We start from the raw sequence: 21,207 nt of genomic DNA, 5'->3' as shown, positions 1-21,207 counted from the left end.
GACGATTTAGCGAGCTGGATGCATGCATAAATTCTCGTAATTTCAGAATGTTCTATGGTCCGAAGCTGAATTTTATTTGGAATTTTGTAAAGCTTAATAAGGTAGAATCGAGTTGCCTCCGGGGCTAGATTAGCGGTCCATTTGCATCTCTTTGTGCTTGATCCCTTCAATTATCCTACAATGAAACGATCCTTTACCGGAATTCTTCCGTGGCGCTGTTTAACGTTCTTCGATTTGTGTTCCAGGAGGGTTCCGGACAATGGGTCAGCCTCGATTCGGAGCTCGAGATGAGAGGCGCCGAGATCATCGGTACGAAAAAACCAACCGGCCACTCTCTTCTCATAGACTGCCGTTTGGAGCTTCCTTTCGGTAAGTCAGTTGTACAATTTCGTTTTCTCTTTCCATGTAGACCATGCCGATGGTGAAGCATGCCGGTTGAATGTAAGCGTACGTGTCCGCGACGTACATATGTGTACCCGTATCGCGAACGATAAATGAATAGAAAAATATTACAGACAGAAGGAAACGAAATATTCTCTTCCTCTGATAATAAATACATATATGTTTTCCGATACTTTCGAAACAGAAATTTCCACGGTAGAACGTTCCATGATCGGAAACGTGGTATCGGATGCTCTTACTGGTTCGTTTTGTTTATTGGATAGAAATACCGTTTGTTATTTTCATCTTTTTAAGGATTCCAACATTTTAAGAGATCAATCGATTCGAAATAATTAAACAACCCTTGTTGATGCAGAGCATTTATTGAGAAATTATTTTGCAATTCAAAGAGAGAAAATAATGGTTGTTAGCGGTGTTTTTATTGTTTATGGTAAATGAACCATCTGTAATCTAAGACTTTGTTCTCTTACATGGAAACTTTGATTGCTTTCGTATTTACGTAACCTGGTTCGACGATTGTTTAAAAACTTCCATTATTCTTCAGGATAAAATTGTTTTATAAACAACGCTGTTTATTTGAATTGAATTAAAATTGTTCGCACAAATATTTCTTAATTGAGATATACATTTAAATGAATAATAAAAACATCATCCACGTTACGCCGCGTTTTCGGTGCGTGTACTATTCGTGAATTAATAAACTAGTTTTGTCGTTTTCAACCTCTATAAAAACATCTATCTATTGAGCACTCAAAACTTGTTGACAATAGTACGCATTTTCTATTCATTTATCAATCTTGCCCTCCCCTTTCCGCCTCACGAGTAAAGACCTTACGAATCGTCATCATGGTGCAAGAAATATGCATCATGCGATTAGTTAAAAACGATGACATAGAAGAAAGTAGACTGCTCTTAACTGTGCGAGATGTCCTCTCGAGCCTACAGCGATTGCCAAATGTATCAAAATATCAAAATCAATGGAATATATTTATCGTCGAGTTAAATTGCCAGAGGAAAGAGGTAGAGACAGACATTTATAATTACCATAATTAGTCTCAAGGCGCCTATTGCGCGATAAAAGCTTTCTCCAACGTCTGAAGGTACCAATAACAATGAAAGGGTTAAACCGGGGGGTGGGGGGGAAGTGTAATTGAATAGGGGGATGGGTCGAGTGAAATTGACTTGAGGTAACCAGCAGTACTCGTGTAATCGAGGCGATAATGAAATGCCAGTGGATCGCGGTGTTCCATCTGGTGATCGACGTGGATCCACTCGAAAAAAAATGAAGACAGAACGGTTCTGCCCCGTGCAATCTCGGCTACGCGCCACTCCGCTCGAGTGGATGGAACTTTTAATTGAGTACGTCTAGAAACTTGTCCAGGCTTTCGTACCTCTGTCGGATTCGCGAGCTACCATACAACGCGAGCTTCTACGTGCTTCGACGGTTATTCCGATGTCTCGGAATTTTCGAAAGTACCGAACGAAAAAAGGTACCAGAAGAAAAAGAGTGGCTGCCAGAATCGAGAACTCGAACGGGTATTTCGAAGGAAATAAAAGGGTCTGCAAACTTTCCTTCCCCCTCGAACTTCTCACCGTTCCTCTCCCATCTTCTTGGCAACAATCGAGCTTCTTTGTTGTACGCTGTCTTTCTGAAAAATTAACGCGAACAGAAAACGGTTCCAGCCACTTGCTATCTTTTCCCCCCGTTTCTTCGTGTTCTATAGAAGCAGTCGGTCAAAGAAAGTCTCACAGTCACTGACTTCTTTAAACGAGACGTTACGTTGTTGAATTTACTTTGTACGGAAATTTCCAGAAAGTTTGTTTAATACAGATTAACGATTCGTTGAACAATGCTATGGAGAAATCAAATATGAATTTTTCGATTCTGTGGAGTTTTAGTCAATGTTGTGAAGAGGGATTTTTTGAAAACCTGATAGGCGAACTCGAGCGTGTTGTAATTAACGAAAGGATATTATTTTGTAGGTGTTCATGGTAATTAATTCTTGAAATTGTTCAGGTAGCCGTGTGCTCTTTTCTTTGTAACCTAATTCTCTAACGTAGTAGCTCTTTACTGTAAGTAATCGAGTTTTAGAGATGCACAGAGAACAGTGAATTCCACTCACGTGAAGTCTCGTTAGGAAACACGCAATCAGGAATCGTTCAATTTTATGCTGATTTAATTGAACGTTCTGAACGAGTTCGCGTAATGTCAAGAAACGATTGAATTAAGTTTTTATCGTAACAGAGTAACAATTTGCTGTTCGTTTTTCATATCGAGTTCTTTTTATTGATTGTCCTTGTATTTGCGATTCTCGCCTACTAACAACTTCAACGTTTTTACGATTTTTGCATAAGAACTTAGCAAACGGATCGTTGCTTTCATCGAACCTGTCTACTCTCGAGGGAAGGATAGGAAAGGGGTTTCGTTCGATTTTCTCTCCCGGAAGTAGCGTGCTTTCATGCATTGCCCGGTCACCGGCACATCAACGATCCATTACTATCGATCCTCGCCTCCCTTGAAATAGGGTTAACGACACGTTACGATTCAACTACGGCCTTTTTTTTACGTGCTCGAGTTCCTTAGATTTCAGGTAGGTGGTCAAGATTTCGATATGATTTATTTTCGATACAATTTTCTTCGCATTACACGCCTTCCTATAAATACCAAGGTTTCGGCCGGAGAGTCGGCGACGCACGGTACTTTGGCTCGGAGCTTTGGGATTTAAGATCTTTCGTCTCTTATTTCGTCAAATTGGCAAGCTAGGGACTTATAAATATTTCTCTCAGTCAATTGACTCGCAAGCGGAGATCGATGAAAGCTAACAAGGAAAAATTCCCGGTTAGTTTGCATATCCCCGAACAGTTTTAAGCGTTACATCGAACGTTATTTTGCATATTCATACAGCCAGGCGCGAAAACGCGCGATACTTCGATGAATGGTTGAAAAAAGATTCATCGCGATTCGTAAAACTTTTTTCATCAACGCATCCTTCTTTTTCTTTTTAACCACATAGGATGAGTGAAATCGAAGGAGTGGATTATATTTCGCGAATGGATTCGCAGTTTTTTATTTAACAATTCATCACGCGAGACGCGAGTTAACGTAGAAGAATTTTTCCCTCTTTTTGAAGAGGTCGATTCGGTTGGCAGGATTTCTCGACGCAAAGATGCAAATTATTTTTTCGCCACGCGATGCTCCACTTGACCGTGTTGCGAAATGAGGAAAACGAGGCCGTTTATAATAAACCTACGGCGGCAACGAAAGCCGACGTCGGTTTCGCTCGTTCCTCTTCCATCTTTTCCTACTTCCGTTCGTTCTCTCTTGTCCCTTACCCTCTTGCACATTTTCCTTTTGCGCGTTCCTTCTGTTTCCCGATCCGCGCCAACTGGTTTAATGGAATTCCGTCCAATGCTACCCACCTTTACCTCGTTTTTCCGTGTACCATTCGTCCGCGTTTTCTACCCCGAAATATCAACGGCCCATCGCTTTGAATATTAAGCTTATCACGATGAAAGAATTTTAACGTTATAGAACGTGTTCTGTTTTTCTATCGCGAAAAAGTGATCAACCTATCCAGTTTCTATTTTAGATCAAGGTTTCTATTTTCTAAAGAAGCTAATCTTTTCTCAAAAGTCGCTCGTGTGAATGGTTATTTAGGACGCTTGGATAGTTTGATCGCGTTTTTAAAATCGCTGTTCGCTTGCTCGAATCGAAACCGTGGCTTTGGATCTCGATAGAAGATAAGATCTGTTCTCGCGAAACAGCTAAGCGACTCGTCGCTTCTCTTTCTTCCCTTATCTGTTCGTTTGTTTCTCCCTTAAGTCCTTTCTCCCTTCCCTCTTTACGCTACTTTCGAGCATTCTCCCTTGGCGAAGATCGACCCGGCCGTCTTTCCTTCCCTTTCGTTTCGTTTCGTTCTTTTGCTCGTTTGTCGTTTCGGTGTACAAAGAGTGGGGTGGAATAAGTATCGGAAAATAGATATAGGGAAGCCGCGTGATACGATCAACGGAGTCGAGAGTCTGTTTATCGAAGAAAGTATCGACATGTTCGAGGAACACGCTCGAGACGATGAAAAAGTAAGATGACTATCGTCGAATCTCCGCGCTAAACCGAATGTTTAATCGCATCATCGAGGACGGTTTAAAGATGGGTCGACGAGTGAAAAACTGCGAATCGATGGGAATCCTGCTGGGAATTTCTTTCTTTTTTTATCAGAACTGATTGAAAGATTGGCAGTTTTGATACGACGAATGATTCCGAATTTTTCGAGTATCAGCTACATTCCAACATTTTTGCATCTTTGAAAGCCACTATGAAGAAGAAGCTGATACGGATAATTAAAGTTCAATAAAGACGTACTCGATTAATTTGAAAGTGATCCTAGAAATAGATACCAGCGGGTATCTATTTTCTAACGTTTGATTATATAGATTCAATTGCGCACACGATACTAACAGTGAATTTCTATAGCTGACCTTTTTCTACCTCTTTCTTGGAATTGTTGAAGTTCGATCGAAACAACGCGTCCAGGAATGTTGTCTGCAAATTGAGAATACTGTTGCTTCTTTATATACTTCCTCTTTTATTTATTATTGAAACTTTGATTCCGCTTTCCTGGCTTCGTACACGAGCGTCGTATCAATCATGCAAGACACCGTATAACTTTGAAGCAAACAAAATCATCGTTCAAGGTAACAAGGAAAGATTTTCGATCGAACGGGGATCGGTTGAGAAACGACATTTGGTAATCGCTGAGTACACGAGAGATCTCAAATGTTGAAGGGCTGATAAATTAGGACATGATCGCCAATCGGATCATGTAAGGCCGATCTTCAGTCTGATCAGTGTCTGACCAATCAGGAAAGTGCGAACAACGAACGAGATGGAAAAGCCTGCTAACGAGTGAAACAGCAATGCAGTTGCGAGCAGCCCGGCCCATGTGTGGCTCAGGTACCCTCGTCAAGATCCTTGGTCCTGATCGTAGGACCGTCCTGGTTTCAGGATCGTCCTTGATCCCGAGATCTTCGTTTCGCTTTAATATCCTGGTTTTTTTTTCTGACCAATGCATCTGACTTCCACGCGACGTGGATTTCTCGTAGATCGTGCGGCAGATTATTCTTCGACATAAATGACTTTTCGCGAGAAACGATTGTTACTTTCGTGTAAATCGTACGCGAACGTATATTAGCCAGTTTATCCGTGAATTCCGTTTATTCCATTCCGGAGAAAGTTCGAGGAAAGTTTGGAATCGAGTCACGCGCACACGATCCACGAGAAATAGAATCCACACTGTTTGTACGTAATTAGCGATACGTAAACCCCTTCTTGCTCGTCAGCCACTGCACCTGAGATTTCTACTTCGATTACTAATTCCACGCCTATCTTCTTTTTCTCTCTCTCTATTTCTCTGTCTCCACCCCTTCGTGCCGTTTTAGAGACGAAACGCGACGTCGAGCGAATCGTCGACGATTGGTCGGTTCACCGGATATCGAAAACCGCTTTAGATATTGTCGAGCGGACGAGTTACGAGTCGAAGGAACCCATCATCGTTAATCACCCAAGTTACGCGTTACTTTCCGCCTAAAGGAAAGAGAGGAACGAATCCTCCGAACAATCCGAGATTACCCGATTTTTATTTATAGCTGAACGTCGATTAAATCTATGTATCGTTTCGTAGAGCTAACGCGTTCGATTCGATCGCAACACGTAAGTGTTCGTTGAAATAGGTGTACATGCTCCGTTAGCGGAGCTTCGCCGCATTTAACGATCCAATATAAATTTAATAAAAGATAACGAAACGTTATCGAGGGAGGGAGTTCCTTCGTACCCGAAGGAAAAGTACCGATTGAATTATAGAAGGTTATTAAGCACCTCGAAGAAGTTACTTCGTTTCACGTATTTTTTTTTTCTTTTATTTTTTAAGCATTAAATGTAACGAGGAAGGATATCTCTGAAATACAGTTAACTCTTCTTCCTTCGACGCGATTGATCGGCGAAGCTGAGTTCACTTCGGCATCGAGATTACTTGAAATTCATCGGATTGAAATGACATACTTTTGCTTGTTCCTCGCGCCGCTCGTTTCCTCCGTTTCTCCTAGCTATAATATTCTTTTTTTTCTGTATCACGAATTCCGGTCTCCCGGGTGTTTTCTGTTTCATAGATACGCGTTCTCCTCGAGCGCGTTTTCATTAACTTAATTGTTAAGGGTCTTTTTTTGAGTTCGAACACGCGTGTTGGATAGGAGTCACGCTATCGAAAAAGTTTGCAATAGTTAGGGGGAAGTTGCCGATATCGTACTGGTCTCCTAAATCGTACCACATTCAAATTTTGCTTAATATTGAATGGCGACACCAGCTAGCAACATCTTTTATAAGCTAAGACATATATATTCCTATAAAACCTTAAATAGTGTATCAAAATCAATTACAGTAGCTGTTCTAACAAATTTGAAAAAGCAGGTCAGCCTAATGTAAAATTTTAATCATGTTGCGCTTGTACTGTCTCTTTTAAAAATAATTTAATGATATTTATTTTTACATAAATATAAGCCTACGTTTTTATGTGCATGTGCCAATTTTCAAATCATGTTAAAAGTTACTTATAAATAAAATAAAATAAAATTATAAAAGAGCCGGCGAGTAGCCTAAATCGTACTGCGGCGTAGTTTCCCAAATCGTACCAGTACGAGTTAAACAATTGATCAATATTTTAGATATTTTTTTAGGTTATAGTTATGTCAAAAAGAAAGTACGGACAGTGAAGTGCAAATAACATGAATAAGGCTATAATAAAACACACGTTTTCAACTAGTGCATCTGCAAATATTTCTGTATCGCTTAATGAAGAGGAGTGGTTCTGCAATTTGTATGAAGAAGTTCAACTTGAAAATATAATACAATGTTTAAGGGTATATGAGGCCTGTGCAGGCGTGTCAAAAGCACAAAATGTTATTATTGTCCTCAATGTTAAATAAAATCAATTTATTATTTATAACTCAGAGATAGGATATTGGAAACCAACCAGTACGATTTAGGATACCGGTTGCCAAAATCGTACCTTTGTATCATTTTTTTACTAATGCATGTAAGACATAACAACTGCTTTCAAAATGCAGTTAACGTTGTCCACAGGTTATTTAAATGATATTCTATAAAATTGCTCAGCTAAATTCTCAAACAGACATACCAGAGCTTCATATTATGCATAATATCTTAAGTGGTACGATTTCGGCAACTTCCCCCTACTGGCCGTATTTGGATACGATTTAAGGCTTGATTAAATCTATTTTAATTACGCTATCAGTGTGACCGCGTTATCAAACGAAAAATGAAATTCTCTACAATGAAAATGATCGCGAAAATTGTAATTTAATATTCCGATCCCTTATCGAGTCGAACCGAGCAATCGTCGCAATTTCCGGGGAATAAAGATACCGGTACTTGTTTACGAGACACCTGTGCGCCATTTTTACCGTGCGCGAATCGAATGAAATCGTAGAGAATTGAACGCTCGACGTTTTCGCTATTACGGTCCTTGTTTCTCCTTGTATTCTTTTTCTTGTACGCTACTTTCTTACTGTCTCTATTTCTCTCTCTCTCTTTCTCTGTTTGTCTTATTGTCGAATGTCGTCAAGAGATTGCGACGACGCGTCGTTGTCACTCCTCAGCTTCGCGATGAAAAGAAGAAAAAAGGGGTAACGGGCTTGCAGAAACGGCGCGAGTCACGTTTCGCAAGCTACCCGTTTCCCTGAATCTTTTTCTTTGCTTTTCCAACCTTCAATTTTATACGCAAACTGTTCACGTTGAAGCACAGATCGGTTCGAAGTAGCGACCGAACGTTGCGTGCCTTTACTATTTTCTTTGTTTTTCTTTTTCTTTTTTTTTTTTAAATAAATCTTTTTTTTTCTTTGAGAGACAGCACCGCGTTGTTGAGTGAAGCACGTAGTGAAAGAGAACTTCGTTTGTTCCCTTTAGGAGTAATCTTTACATATAGGGTAGTGATGAGTTGCGATGAGGTGAAAGGAGTACACTCGTAAATCAAACTTTTGCTCGTTTTATTTTCGGTGCTTCGAGTTCACCTAACGAATGATATCACCTCTCGAATGTATTTGCATTTTTATCAATCGTTCATGTTAGATACGTTTCATTTTTATCGTCGAATCGTTAAACGTTTCTGTATCATTTACCTTTAAAACATTTGATCGTTTAATCGTACGGTGTTCGGTGTAGAATTTAGTCACGATATTATAAACGATGGCCGAACGACGAATGAGCAAGCTCCATTCAATTGGTCGATATTAAGTTGAATCGACTGAGAACAGAACTCTCGGAGTTTCTCTCCCCGTGTCCCTGTCATCATTGTTCAGGCATCATTTTGTTTTTAGCACAAAAATCATATTTCGAAAGCACCATGATCGCACGTGCACGCAGTGGCGCGGCGATAGCACAAGAGGGTGGTCGGGCAAAGGGTTGGATAAGAATTCGTGGCAAAAAGAATGCAGAAAAAAAAGAGGAAATCGTTACCGAGTGAGAATCGTCGATTCGATGCAGAACATCTTTTCAAATGTGAACATGTGAAAGAGGGTACCTGCAGATACATCGAGCTATGGCTGCGACACTGTAATCAGTTACCAATTGTCCGTAGACGTTTTTGTCTCCTTTACCTTCTGATTCTGTTTCTTGCTCCTCTGTTTGCTACACGACTATACATTGCGAATTATTTTCCCCGTCGACTATGGCTCGAATGTAGTGACACGATATTGGGATTCGTCGAACACGTATTTTTGGCGAACACCTTGCTGATCGATCGTTCGTTCTATTTTTAAGTACAATTCAGACGTTCAATTAGAATGACGAGCATTTAGAATTAGATTTTATTTCACGCATGACCTAGCATCGTGAAGTTTTTATTACGTTCGTTCGACAGCGTGTTACGATAAGGATACTGTTAATGAATCACGGGGCAAGTTAATACTTTAGTTAGGATCGTGTTATTCTCTAACCGGGTGGTCATTTTTCAAATTACGTTGTGGATAAGAAAAATATACATATTTGAAACATACGGTGTACACGTTGCTTGAAGATACGAATTATTTTTAAATTACCATTGTTCCTAATTGACATTGCAGTACCAGAGACTTTGATAATTTAATACCATTGCAGATATTTTTTATTATTCCTTCCTTGAAAACATTAGAGAAGTGTAAGTGGCGGTGAAAAAGCGAGAGCACCAACGTGAATTTTTTTCGGTGGTTTACTAAATTTTCCATGCACCTTACAGAAAGTGGGACACGCAGGTATTCGAGGCAGACACGTTGCGCGTTACCGTAATTTTATCGTTCTACACAATTTTATGATACGAAGGTTTATTCAGATTTTGAAATTTCATCGTAAATCCAATTGATGCATTTATTTCGAAAATTCCCACGCGAACGTATGAATGATTATTACGAAACGATTGTGATTCGAAAACAATGCCCGATAAAACAAACCATCGGGGTTGTAAATTAACCTTTGAAATTAAGACCAGGCTCTACCCTTTATGATGATTACTAAAGCTTTCATCTTTTTAATGCTCACTGGGCCGTCTCACGATTCTCGTCGACGAGAAATTCGGGTCGACAAAAATAGACTAATTACACGCTTTCGGTTGATTCGGCGAATCGTATTAACTGGCCGAACGAGTAAACCAGACTGTACGAGATTAGAGGGAAAGGTGGCGAAGGGTGATTAGCGAAACTCAGACGACTTTTCACGGATTTAAACTTTCCTGGTATCTGGTCGAGTCTGCATGCGGGTCACCGTTTCTATTCCACCTTGAAACACGCTAATCCATCCTGAGGATAGGGATGAAACAATATCGGGCCGGGGCGAAAGGTCTGACAAGCACGACCCTGCTTTAAAAGTCAAATAGACGATCCTAGTGGAAAGTTTAATTAAGCTGATTAACTTTACGGTACTGTCACGGTTTCTTGATGATTCTTACGCGACAAAAGTGTACTTCGCTGGTTAAACACTTTCTTCTATATATTTTCTGCGGCTGTTTGCCAAAAATGGTTCCTCAAATAGAAAATTCGACGTTTTATCTATCGAACGTGAAAAAACATTCATCGTATTGGTTGTAGGACGAGTTAAAGCTAAAAATCATTATCCGGATAGTTGCATATCATGAATCGTGACCGGCGACGAGCTCGACACAAGTAGATCAAGAAAGGGAACTCAAGGCTAAGGAGGAAGGCAGTTTCTGTTGACAAAGACGGTCTTCGCGTGGACGTTTCTTCCTCTTCTCGTTGTTTCTCCTTCTTTGGGAAGTTTGTCAATAGTACGTGGACGGGCATTCGTTAGCCGTTGCTCTTACCGTTGCATTCGTTTCGGAATCGATCGCGACACACCGCGAGACCAGAAGCGAGCAGAAGCTCGACCGAGAACGCGACAAGAAAGTGCAAAATACTTTGATCCCCGCCTGAAGGGTTGGAATGGCTGAAGTGCAGTCGGTAGAGGAGTTTTTTTTTTCTTTCTTTACTTTAAAGAGACGTCCCAGTGCCAGGGTGGAGGACCCCGATGCACTTGGAGCGGACGGGAAGAAGGGGCGGGGGAGAGGGGGTGCGGTGAAACCCTCGCCAACAGGGATTGGGGTGGTCTCAAAGAAAAGAACTACTCGCGCTGCCGAGACGCTCTCCTGGCAGGGCTTGACCCTTTTTTTAATTGCATCCAGACCAAAGTTAGAAACAGCGAACGGTGCCTTCCTCGACCGACACAGAGAAACATCGTGTAGACGTGTTGGTGAGGCAGAATAAACGAAAGACGAACGGGACAGTCGGGTCGCGGTTGGTCGTCCGAAGAAATTATACACACTGCACGTGACGAACCACAAAGTCGTATGTGTCTGTACGCGATGTTCGTACGTACGTAGGAAGTAAAACGATGGAATGCAAAATATGTAGGTCAGGGTCGTGCTTAGAGCATCGAGTTCGTTTCCTTTTTTTCTCTCACTCACCCCTTGTCCGCCATTCCCTTCTAGTCTATTTTTTTTCCCCTCTGTTCCTGCTTCAAATCCGACATTAATGGGCTCGTGCCGGCGTATTACACTTTTGACATTATTAGAGAGAGAGAGATTTTTGCTGAGAATCAGGGATTAGGGGGTGGCTTGGACGTTCTCTTCGGGTTTGCGAACGGCTTCCTCTTGGGCTACGTCTTTAATGTTCATTAACAGTTCGTTCGGTTAATCGTGTTTGAGAATAAGCTCGTGCAATTATTTTGCCGAGTAATTGGAACCCGTTAACAAGACCGAGTAATAATCTCCTTGCTTCTCTTGGGGTTTATGTTGTTACCGGTTGAATTTTGAATGAATTTATGAAAATCTTTTCCATAGAACATTGGGCTGACTGTTTTTTAAGGATTTTTATTTCAACGAAAAGAACATTAGCACGCATCTAGGCTTGCTCGACGAGAAGTTTCTTGAATGAGCGTTTTATCGATTTTGTCGAACAACAGAGACCCGCTGCCAACAATAAAAGCAACATTCGCGTGACTGAGATGCGTTTCCAGTTGCATACGAACTTGCAATACGTAATTCTATGCAACGAGTTAAATTTACTAAGTAGGCTATTTATAAATACGCACGAGACCATTTACATATTTTCACTTGCACGTTCGATGCATTCTGATTTAACAATTTTGTGCCCAATATTGTTTGAGAAAGTAATATAATTTGTACAGATTTACCACCAATCGATTCACGTATTCCTCTACTCCAATTCCTCTGAGAAATTGTGTTCTTTTCAATTGATAGGAATCAGAAGCAATCGATTGGTTACTTGTCAGATTGCAGGTCAAAAACTAGGCAGAAGAAATAAATGTTGCAAATATTACTTTCGCGGTACTTCAGGTATGTTAGGAAAAAGTAAACAAACTGGGTCAGCTGTAAAAGTGATCTAAATCGAAATCCTTAATAGTCTCGTTAAAACTTTCACGATATGGTAACCAGATTGCATCACTTCATAATTCATCAAGAACACGAAAGCAAAGGTTAAATATTCATCTGTGTTTTATTTTTAATCATGTTTCTTGTTCTTGGTGTTTTCTTTCATTTATGCATTGTTCATCTCTCATATTTGCTTACATAAATATAATACCATCTATAGAATTGTGACTTCATCTTCATTCATTATCTAGATAAAGCAGTAGAAAAAATGTAAGAAAATTTGACGTAGACAGTCGTGTATAGTCGTTGTCCAGAAAAGTCTTAAAACGAAAGTAAATGTTTGCAAGTTCTAAGAAACAAGAAACACGCAAAGTCGTCGTCGGAATCTATAAAGAGACTTTCATAAGGTGCTCGTGAAAGTTTAATGTGGTGACTTCAATATGGATATAAAGAAGTACACCATCTGGATTGTATAAACAGTAACCTTAGTAGTTGCGTAAAATGATGGTCACCATTTCAGGAATTAATTAAACAAGGAGTCAATAAATAAGTTATTAGAGGTTCAGAATCATTGAAACAAAGTCAAAGAAACATTTACTTCTTCTTCCTCTTCTTATTTTCCTATGTTAAATTCATTCGAGAAGTTGTGATTGCTCACGAAACACCCTGTGCAAGAGCCATCGAATTTCCATGAAGCAATCCGTTTCCAGTTCACCGAGAGGGTGGTCTCAAGCTTTTGATCGCTACTGCACAGCATCTCTCGTTTTCATTTAGGGTTTAAGTCGCTAGTTTTGTTCCCACTCGAGACGGAAACGTACCGAGTTAGAAATAGGAATTCTGCTCGAAATCGTTGGCTGAACGATAGAAAGGGGTAAGACGAAGGAGATGGTGCACGATAAATTGATGCAGACAACGTAACAGCAGCCAAAGGGTTTCGACGCGAGTCAGACGATTGCGTAATAAATCGCTGTTAAGCCGTCGAATCAGCTACGCTGCGTAGATCCGAACGTTTACGAGGGAATCTCTAAAGGATGTCGCGAGTTATACTTCATTTAGCCGCGACATTAATAAACCGGTGAAACGAGCAAGACCGCAGGTCAATTTACGTGGCTTAGGATACCTTGCACACCATATAATTACGGTTCACTGTAAATTGCTCGGCGACGTGCGCTAATTATGCGAGAACTTTTCAGAGTACCAAAGGTATGGCACTTAATTCGCTAATCGTAACACTTATCGTTTATCGTTGTAGATCGTTTCGTGGATATTCAACAAACTTCGTGAAATTTATTTAAAACTCTAATCTAATCAGCTGCTACAAAAATACTGCAACCTTTCATAGGTTTAGGTCAGGGTTTACTTTCTTACGACCCCGGTGCAATTCAACGCGTCGAAGGAACTCCTTTCAAAAGCGAAATTCCAATCATAAAAAGTTATTACAAAATGATTAAAACGCTTTTCGAGCGCAATTCACGAAGGTTCTTTTACGGTGCAAGTGTCAAGCAACGTGTACGCCGCTTTATAACCGCGCGAAGAACGCGTAATGCGAGTTTCCTTTTAAAATGACGTTAAAAATCTTTTCTAACCGTGAGCTTATTAAAACGAAAAGGGATGTAGCATCGACATACGCGAATCGAGGAGAGACGGACTCCTCGTTTCCTTATCCAAATACCTGTAAAAGTAATCGATGCAGAATTAGAGAGAGTAGATATCCTCGAGAGTCGCGATTAACCATTTCCCCACCGATGTCTATCTTTCCGAAAGACCCTGAGAACACGGAGGCGGCGGATCTGCAGAGGAAGCTGGAAATGCTGAACAACATGATGGACCAGGAAGCAAGAGTCGAACAGGCACGACGACAGATATTGTACAATATAGGCCACTGTAAGTACTCGCCAAGTCACTGCTTAAGTGGCTGCTGTTTTATTCGAATGACTCCTCCGATACGAGAGGAACGTTCCCGATCAATTCTTATACTTGACTCGATTCGCTAACGCAGTCGTTGCTTCCGCTAATTTCACCTGTCATTTATGACATAATTGACGCACGTGTAACGTACAGTTGACCCTTGAATATATCTTTCTTAACTTATTTTGTTAGAAGAATATAGTAGCACCACGTTGTTCACCAATTTTCACATTGTTCAAGGGTCAACTGTAATGATAAATTAACGTATACAAAAGTGTAACTAGAATTTCAAGTAAATACGTTCGTGTAGTCGTAACGATTACAGCTCTTTCTGTCTCTCATAGAAGCTTTTATTCTTGGTATTCAGTACGAATTCGTTGGAACGCTATTCCCGAACAGCTAGCAGAGGTATTTCCGCTACCAGCTTTTCGCCTAAAAATCGATTCGACGTAATGCTAGTTTTTCTCTACGATCAGCGACCATAACAGCACTTTATGCAGTTGCAATTGCATTATCCACGGAGTGTGCACGTGGGGTATTTTCATCTAATAAGCAGAGTCGAAACGCCATCCCTATTGTGGTTATCGACCATCGAGCATCGTCGGTAACTTACCCCTTCAAATGTCAACCCTTGTTCAAAGACCAATCTATCAACCAGCTATCATTGGATCATCGCATCCCCGGCATGATAATACTTAAACAATTAACATCTTTTCTCTGTTTCCTTCTTTCTATGTAGAAGAATTTATCGATCTACCTGTATTTTTTGTTCTCCTAGTTCTGTGGATCTCTATCGTTCCCTGAACAAAAGAATTCTTGAAACATATCAAACATATATCCACGACACGAACGAACATATCGCATGGACATCAATCGTTTCTCTCCCCCGTTAGTGCACTCTTTCAATTTTTCGGATTCGTCCAATATCGACCAATTTTCCGTTTCGGTGAACCTTCGAAATTATTCGCGAACAACGTGTTTCGTGGAAACACAAGATGATTACATTTTTTCTTTTTAATTCGTAATGTGTCGATTTTTACAGTGAATAAAAAACAAAACAAAGTAAAGATAGAAACTCATCGTGGTTCATTCTCGATACAACTTGGACAATTTGATCGTCCTTAGGGAATCGTGATATATTTTTAGCTAATTTATCTCTGCATCGTATATTTAATTTTATTCGCAAGGGAAACTGTTTTGCTTCGAATTTAATTAGCCCACAAATATTATATAAGGAGAGTGATTTTGAATCGCACGAGCTAGTGAATTTACATATGATTCTTTGCATCGAAACCTTTGTTTCTGAGAGATACGAGCCTGACAATTGTTTCGAAATAAAATATTTCTCCTATTCTGTGGAGAACATTAAATTCGGAATTGCCTTTCAGCGGGTTACTCAGAGGATTCGGACTATACGTCAGACCTGAATTATCCAGTAGGCGGACAGGGCGCAAACAGCTCGGCTTCGCAGTTTCGTACCGCTGCCAACCAATTGGCTACCCCTCAAAGATCTCTCGAGACCTCGAGAGAAAATAGCTACGAGAGGGACGATCATCAGGTATTGCTTGATCGATACTTCCATTGCCTCTGTTTGTTAATTACGAAACATCGTATTGTGAAAATCAAATCCAAAATTTAACACAACTCGACACAGATTTCAAATATTATAAAGTACAAATTTTATTTGACCGTATTGACGTTCGACGATGGATAGAAATTACAAGTTAGCGTTAGTTCGTAGCATATAGTTGTAATTCCCTGAAGAAACGTGTTCCTCAGGATCGATGCGTCATTAATTTCGTGTGCTATCAGATTCCAGCCACAGTTGGAGGAAGACTAGCTCCAAGCAATTACGGAAATTACGGTGGATCGGGCCACAGTCCACGATACGACGAACCATACCCAGAAGAAGGTCCACCGCAAAGGTATTCTCAGTCTCAGCACGCTTCAGAATCTTCCGAGCCACTCTTCTACAATAGTAGACCAAGACACTATAAGGAGTACAGGTATTTGACATTTACCCAGCCTTAAAACACAAATATACTACACACGAAATCGGTATAGAGTACGAACACGTTACAAGTCCTTACAGCAATACTTCTTCCTTTGATAAATTACTTCAACTACAACAATTAGTAACTTCTTTCATTCTTTCTCTTTTTTCTTCTTCTTCTTCTCCTTATCTGTCTCTTTCTCTTCTGCTGCTGCTGTTGTATTGAGAAATTATAACTTGAATGAAGTAAATCCAATTAATAGGGTCGTGCATTGAGAAGGATGTCTGACTGATATATTAAATGAATTCAATTCGAGAAAATTTGTACGACCCTGATCGTGTATCGCGACATGTCCGAGGAACAAATCGTTTATTCTTTCTTTTTTCTTTGCCTGATTTAGAAGACGGAAGCACACGTGGGATTACGAGGACAGGTACGAAACGAGTACCCCAATGGTTTCGTGAGAAAGTTCTACGATTTTCATCGCATATTTCACATATGTCTTTCATTTAGCATTTTGCTTTCTCATTTGTCCGTCACTGATATAGTCAAGTGTTATATTTCACAGCAACAACAGTGCACACAGACATGTATAGTTTATCACAGAAAATAGTTTTAGCTTCTCGATTACCTAAATCTTTTTCAATATTTTTCGAACTCGTTTCACGAAGGGACAAGAAAGTACGATAGTCCATTAAGAATTTCGTAGGATAGAGAAAATTATACAAAGAAAATTATCGTATGTTAGGGTAATAGTTTACGTTTAATGGGTTATGAAGAATGCATTGAGCACTCACAGGTAGTTGCATGGCGCAGTTAGCGGTGCTGCGATAGTCGAGGAGATCGTTGGAAATGTCTTTTAACAAAGCGTATCGCTCGTTTCCCAGGGAAACGTTGTCATTTCACGCGGGTCATTTCATCTCCGCTTCAATCTCTCGCGATTATTGCGATTTTCCTTCATCGTTGTTCCATGATTTCAGCCAAGACGGCTGGTACAGCGAGGGTTATGACTATCACGGCACGAGACTCGACGAAACGAGGATCTACAGCGATACCGAGTACTATCCGAGTACCACTACGAGCTCCTCCAGGCGAAGAGGTATGATATTATCCCCCTGGTGTACAACACGAATATCTCCCTCCCCCACTTCCCCTTGTTTTCTGAACAAGAACGAATACGTGACTGCTTTTGTTCCATGTAAAAGCGACACGAATCACGTTCTTTTCTTGTACACGTAAGAAACGACAAGAGAAGATTGTAACATGCATTTCTTTTTCTATTGTGCACGTAAACAGCCCCTCATAGAAGACCGTCTTTGGAACGACAGATGACTTTATACGACGACCACTCTTATTATACCGATGGATATAGCAGCGACGGAAGAGTAGGGAAAATGAGTGCCACGTATCCGGAATGCCAGACGGATATCAGATACAATGAGTACTACGATAGCATCACAGGATACGGCTATCAAGATGAAAGGTAAGTGTTTCGAATTGTACCGGATATTCATTTCGATACGTGCATTGATCCTTTTCTGGTTTTAATTCTTCGATGTTCGATATGTCAGTAGGTACGGTCAAGATGACGAGGACAGACAATGGGATAGTGGAGGGAAATGGTATCTAGGAAGTAGTACCTATTACGAAAATAAAAGGAATAGGAAAACGCTTCCACAGAGGCCTGCATCTAGTATTGGTATTCATCGACCCGATTATAGACCAACAGTTACCAGACAACGCAGCTATGAATCGGAGGAACTAAATTACAGGTATTACAACAATCAGTTCGCCTTCCTTCGTTTCTGTTCGTAACCAATGTTTAGCAAAACAAACGTGAAACACGTGTGGTTGTGTTTGTTTCGCAGTAGTCACAGTACTCGTCGTAGGAAACCGCTTCAACCACAGCAACGACCTTCGTCTCGTACAGAAGGAACGGGAAAGAAACTACCTCCGACACCAACAACGCCAAGCAATGTTGTTATCAATCGTAAGCTTGCCTCCTTACCTGCCACACCGAGCAGGCAACTGCCAAAGACTAGAACTCCTTCCGAGGAGAGCTACTACAAGTCTGACTACAACGAGGACTATAATTACGCTTATCGCAGCCAAGATAACTTACCTCAGGATACCTACATTGACAGTATATATAGCGAGCAAAGTGGTTACGACCAGATGCACGTGCCTGGTAAAACTAAATACGCTGAGGATAGTCAATATGGGTCCAGTTACACGCCCCAGGTCGATGACCATTATGGTCGTTCGTATCAAGAGCCACAGACACAGGATACGTACGATCAAACGTATTTACAGAACTCGTACAAGGACGAGTATCAAAAGCCTTACGTGGAACAAAACACTCAGGTTTATCAGGAAACGTATCAGGACATGACATATCCAAACGCGAGCCAACCGAACGATCAGTACACTAGCCAACCGAACGATCAATACAGAAAAACCAGCAGAGATATGATAATCGATGATAATTATCAGATGGGCTTCGATAAGAACAACGTACAGTATCAAGACAGAACAAAAGTGCATCCTTACAAAGAAGATACGTATCAGGAGCAATACGAGGATTACAGCGTGTCCGTACCGTCGAGCGTATACGACCAAAACAACGTGACAAATACCTATAATCAGTATCAACAAGAGCAATACGATTCTCAGTACAATATAAATACGTCGACAGGTTATCAGAAATCCTATCCAGACACGTACAATCAGGAGACATATAAGACGGAAGTTTACGATCAGGATACGTACAATCAGGGCACTTACAATCAAGAAACTTACAAGCAGGATACTTACAATCAAGAAACTTACAAACCGGACACTTACAAAGAGGATACTTATAAACAGGACACTTACAACCAAGGTACATATATTCAGGACACTTACAACCAAGAAACGTACAATCAGGGTACGTATAATCAGGAAACATACCCCCAGGATACCTATACTCAAGACACCTACAATCAAGTACCCATTACGTCACAGAGTAATTACGAAGACGCTTATAGTAAACCTCAGAAAGACTATGTTGATTATCAAACGCCGTACACTAAAGAAGAAACCGTCACTACAACGTACAAGAACGAGTACGAGGAACAATACCAAGACTATCCTGAACAGTACGAAGAGTCTTATCACGATTCTTATCCAGGATCATTCGAGGAACGTTACAAAGACAGTCCATCTGCTAGTACGGAGAGGAGATCAAGCGAGGTTCCAGAGTTATCGGTAACTACTCCGAGAGGTCAGACCAGACCGAATGGATATCAGTCAAGCGAATCAGATTATTATTTCACTTCCCAAGAAAGTCAGGATTTATCGTCGACTGGTCTGTCGAGAAGAAAGAAACTCGAGAAACGCGACGCTAGTCCGCTAGTCCAACAGAATACCGATTCTTTGGAATCTAGGGACGACGAACTGAAGGAGTCCATCGAAACTGCCGTGAGTTCAATTAGTAGCATACCGCAGAAGAAAGTAATCAGCGACTATTCAACAGCTGGTGACTCCAGTCCTGCTGCCCCTACTTTGACCGAGCCCCCGCAAAGTACGGTGCAGCCTTCGACAACGATGGTCAATCACGTCACACCCAATCACGTTCCACCCAGTATGACAGTGACGGCAATGGTGCACCCTACGACCACAGCAAATGGGAAACGTTTAACTAGAGCCGAATCCTATCAAGAAGAGGTGATAGAAGACGAAGAGTATCCAGAAATCATTCCGAAGGAGCCGCAAAGGAAGGACTCGCAGCTGTCGCATCAGAGCCAACTCAGTCAGCATTCTTCTCAGCATAGTCAGCACTCTCAGAAACCGAAACTGACCAGAGGCGATTCTTATGCTTCCGATCATTTCCCTGAAGAATCGTACAGTAGAAGGAGTTCGTATGCTCAGCCGACGAGAAAAGATTCTTTCTCTTCGACCACCCAAGAAAGCTTCAAACCACCCCTAACGAGAACAGACTCTTATCAGAAGAGAGGTAGTTATGGACAGAATTTCACCACTCCACAGCCTATCTCTAGAGCTGAGAGTTATCAGCGTGGCTATTTCAAAGACCAGGACTCGATAGAGGAGCCGGAAGTCGGTATAAGTAACGCTGTCAACGACGATTACAAGATGAGGGACGAGCCTCTTGAAAGGTGACTACTAAGAATTAGAATTACATTTTAAGTTTTGTCGATATGTCTAATGATTTTAATGTTTTTTTTACGAAGGTACGAACGAGCAGATGAAGCAATGATTCGTGGCTCTCGAGAGGGCTCGTTGGTGGATATTTACAAAACAACACCTCCGATGTCGCACACCGAAAGTCCACGTGGTAAGTCTACCTTTCAATACGTTATCATTTTAATTGTATGATTGGAGTGAAGCTCCGCTATTAAATGACTGAAAGGGATTTTTTGTAACTTTTTAACTCAAAAACTGGATTATCAATTTTGACCATTCTTTGCAAGTCGATCACAGTGGTCACTGTGAGTGTTTATATAGAATAAAATCAGAGATCGGTGGTGTCTTTGAGGAATGCTCACAGAAACCGATACCCATGTTAAGTCTATGAAAGAAATTGTGTTCTTTAAATTTGTGTTCCGCTACATTATCAACAATTAAACAGTACTTTTAATTGCTATATTGTGTCCCAACTCTGTTAAACTAACTTTTACTGTAAATCAATCGCTTCGCTCCAGTATGTCAGTCACGAAGCGGATAGTAAATGTTAGAACGATGCAATCAAGTTTTCAATTGTTCATCCACAGGGAGTATAACGAAACAAGCATCCTTGGAAGAAAGTGTTCAGATGGACACTCCACCGAGGAGTCCACCCGAACCACCACCTGACGAGGAACTTCTCGAGATGGTCGGTGCTGCACCTGTGCCTACACAGCTAAAGGAACGACCGGAAATGACAGCCAGACAACGATGGCATTGGGCGTACAACCAAATCGTCATGCAGTTACGGGTGAGTA

At 40.9% G+C, this 21,207-nt stretch overlaps 1 protein-coding gene across 9 annotated transcripts in view; it reads left to right on the top strand.

The window, feature by feature from the left end:
• LOC114873991 (protein unc-13 homolog B) overlaps window positions 1-21,207 on the top strand; it is a 190,774-nt gene that overhangs the window by 35,000 nt on the left and 134,567 nt on the right. For 5 of the 9 annotated variants that reach the window (XM_046285426.1, XM_046285429.1, XM_029182835.2 and 2 more), the window contains exons 5-16: window positions 246-369; window positions 5,264-5,353; window positions 14,091-14,210; window positions 15,623-15,792; window positions 16,047-16,240; window positions 16,629-16,661; window positions 17,209-17,327; window positions 17,525-17,711; window positions 17,800-18,000; window positions 18,097-20,382; window positions 20,458-20,561; window positions 20,998-21,200. In XM_046285426.1, coding sequence (XP_046141382.1) covers window positions 246-369; window positions 5,264-5,353; window positions 14,091-14,210; window positions 15,623-15,792; window positions 16,047-16,240; window positions 16,629-16,661; window positions 17,209-17,327; window positions 17,525-17,711; window positions 17,800-18,000; window positions 18,097-20,382; window positions 20,458-20,561; window positions 20,998-21,200 — 3,831 coding nt within the window. The remainder of the gene's footprint in view (window positions 1-245; window positions 370-5,263; window positions 5,354-14,090; window positions 14,211-15,622; window positions 15,793-16,046; window positions 16,241-16,628; window positions 16,662-17,208; window positions 17,328-17,524; window positions 17,712-17,799; window positions 18,001-18,096; window positions 20,383-20,457; window positions 20,562-20,997; window positions 21,201-21,207) is intronic. The other 4 variants (XM_046285431.1, XM_046285428.1, XM_046285427.1 and 1 more) reach the window with 4 other exon arrangements.

This window comes from Osmia bicornis, chromosome 4 (genome assembly GCF_907164935.1).
Source record: "Osmia bicornis bicornis chromosome 4, iOsmBic2.1, whole genome shotgun sequence".
Classification (NCBI taxonomy): Eukaryota; Metazoa; Arthropoda; class Insecta; order Hymenoptera; family Megachilidae; genus Osmia; species Osmia bicornis.
This window is presented reverse-complemented; position numbering and strand designations above follow the sequence as displayed.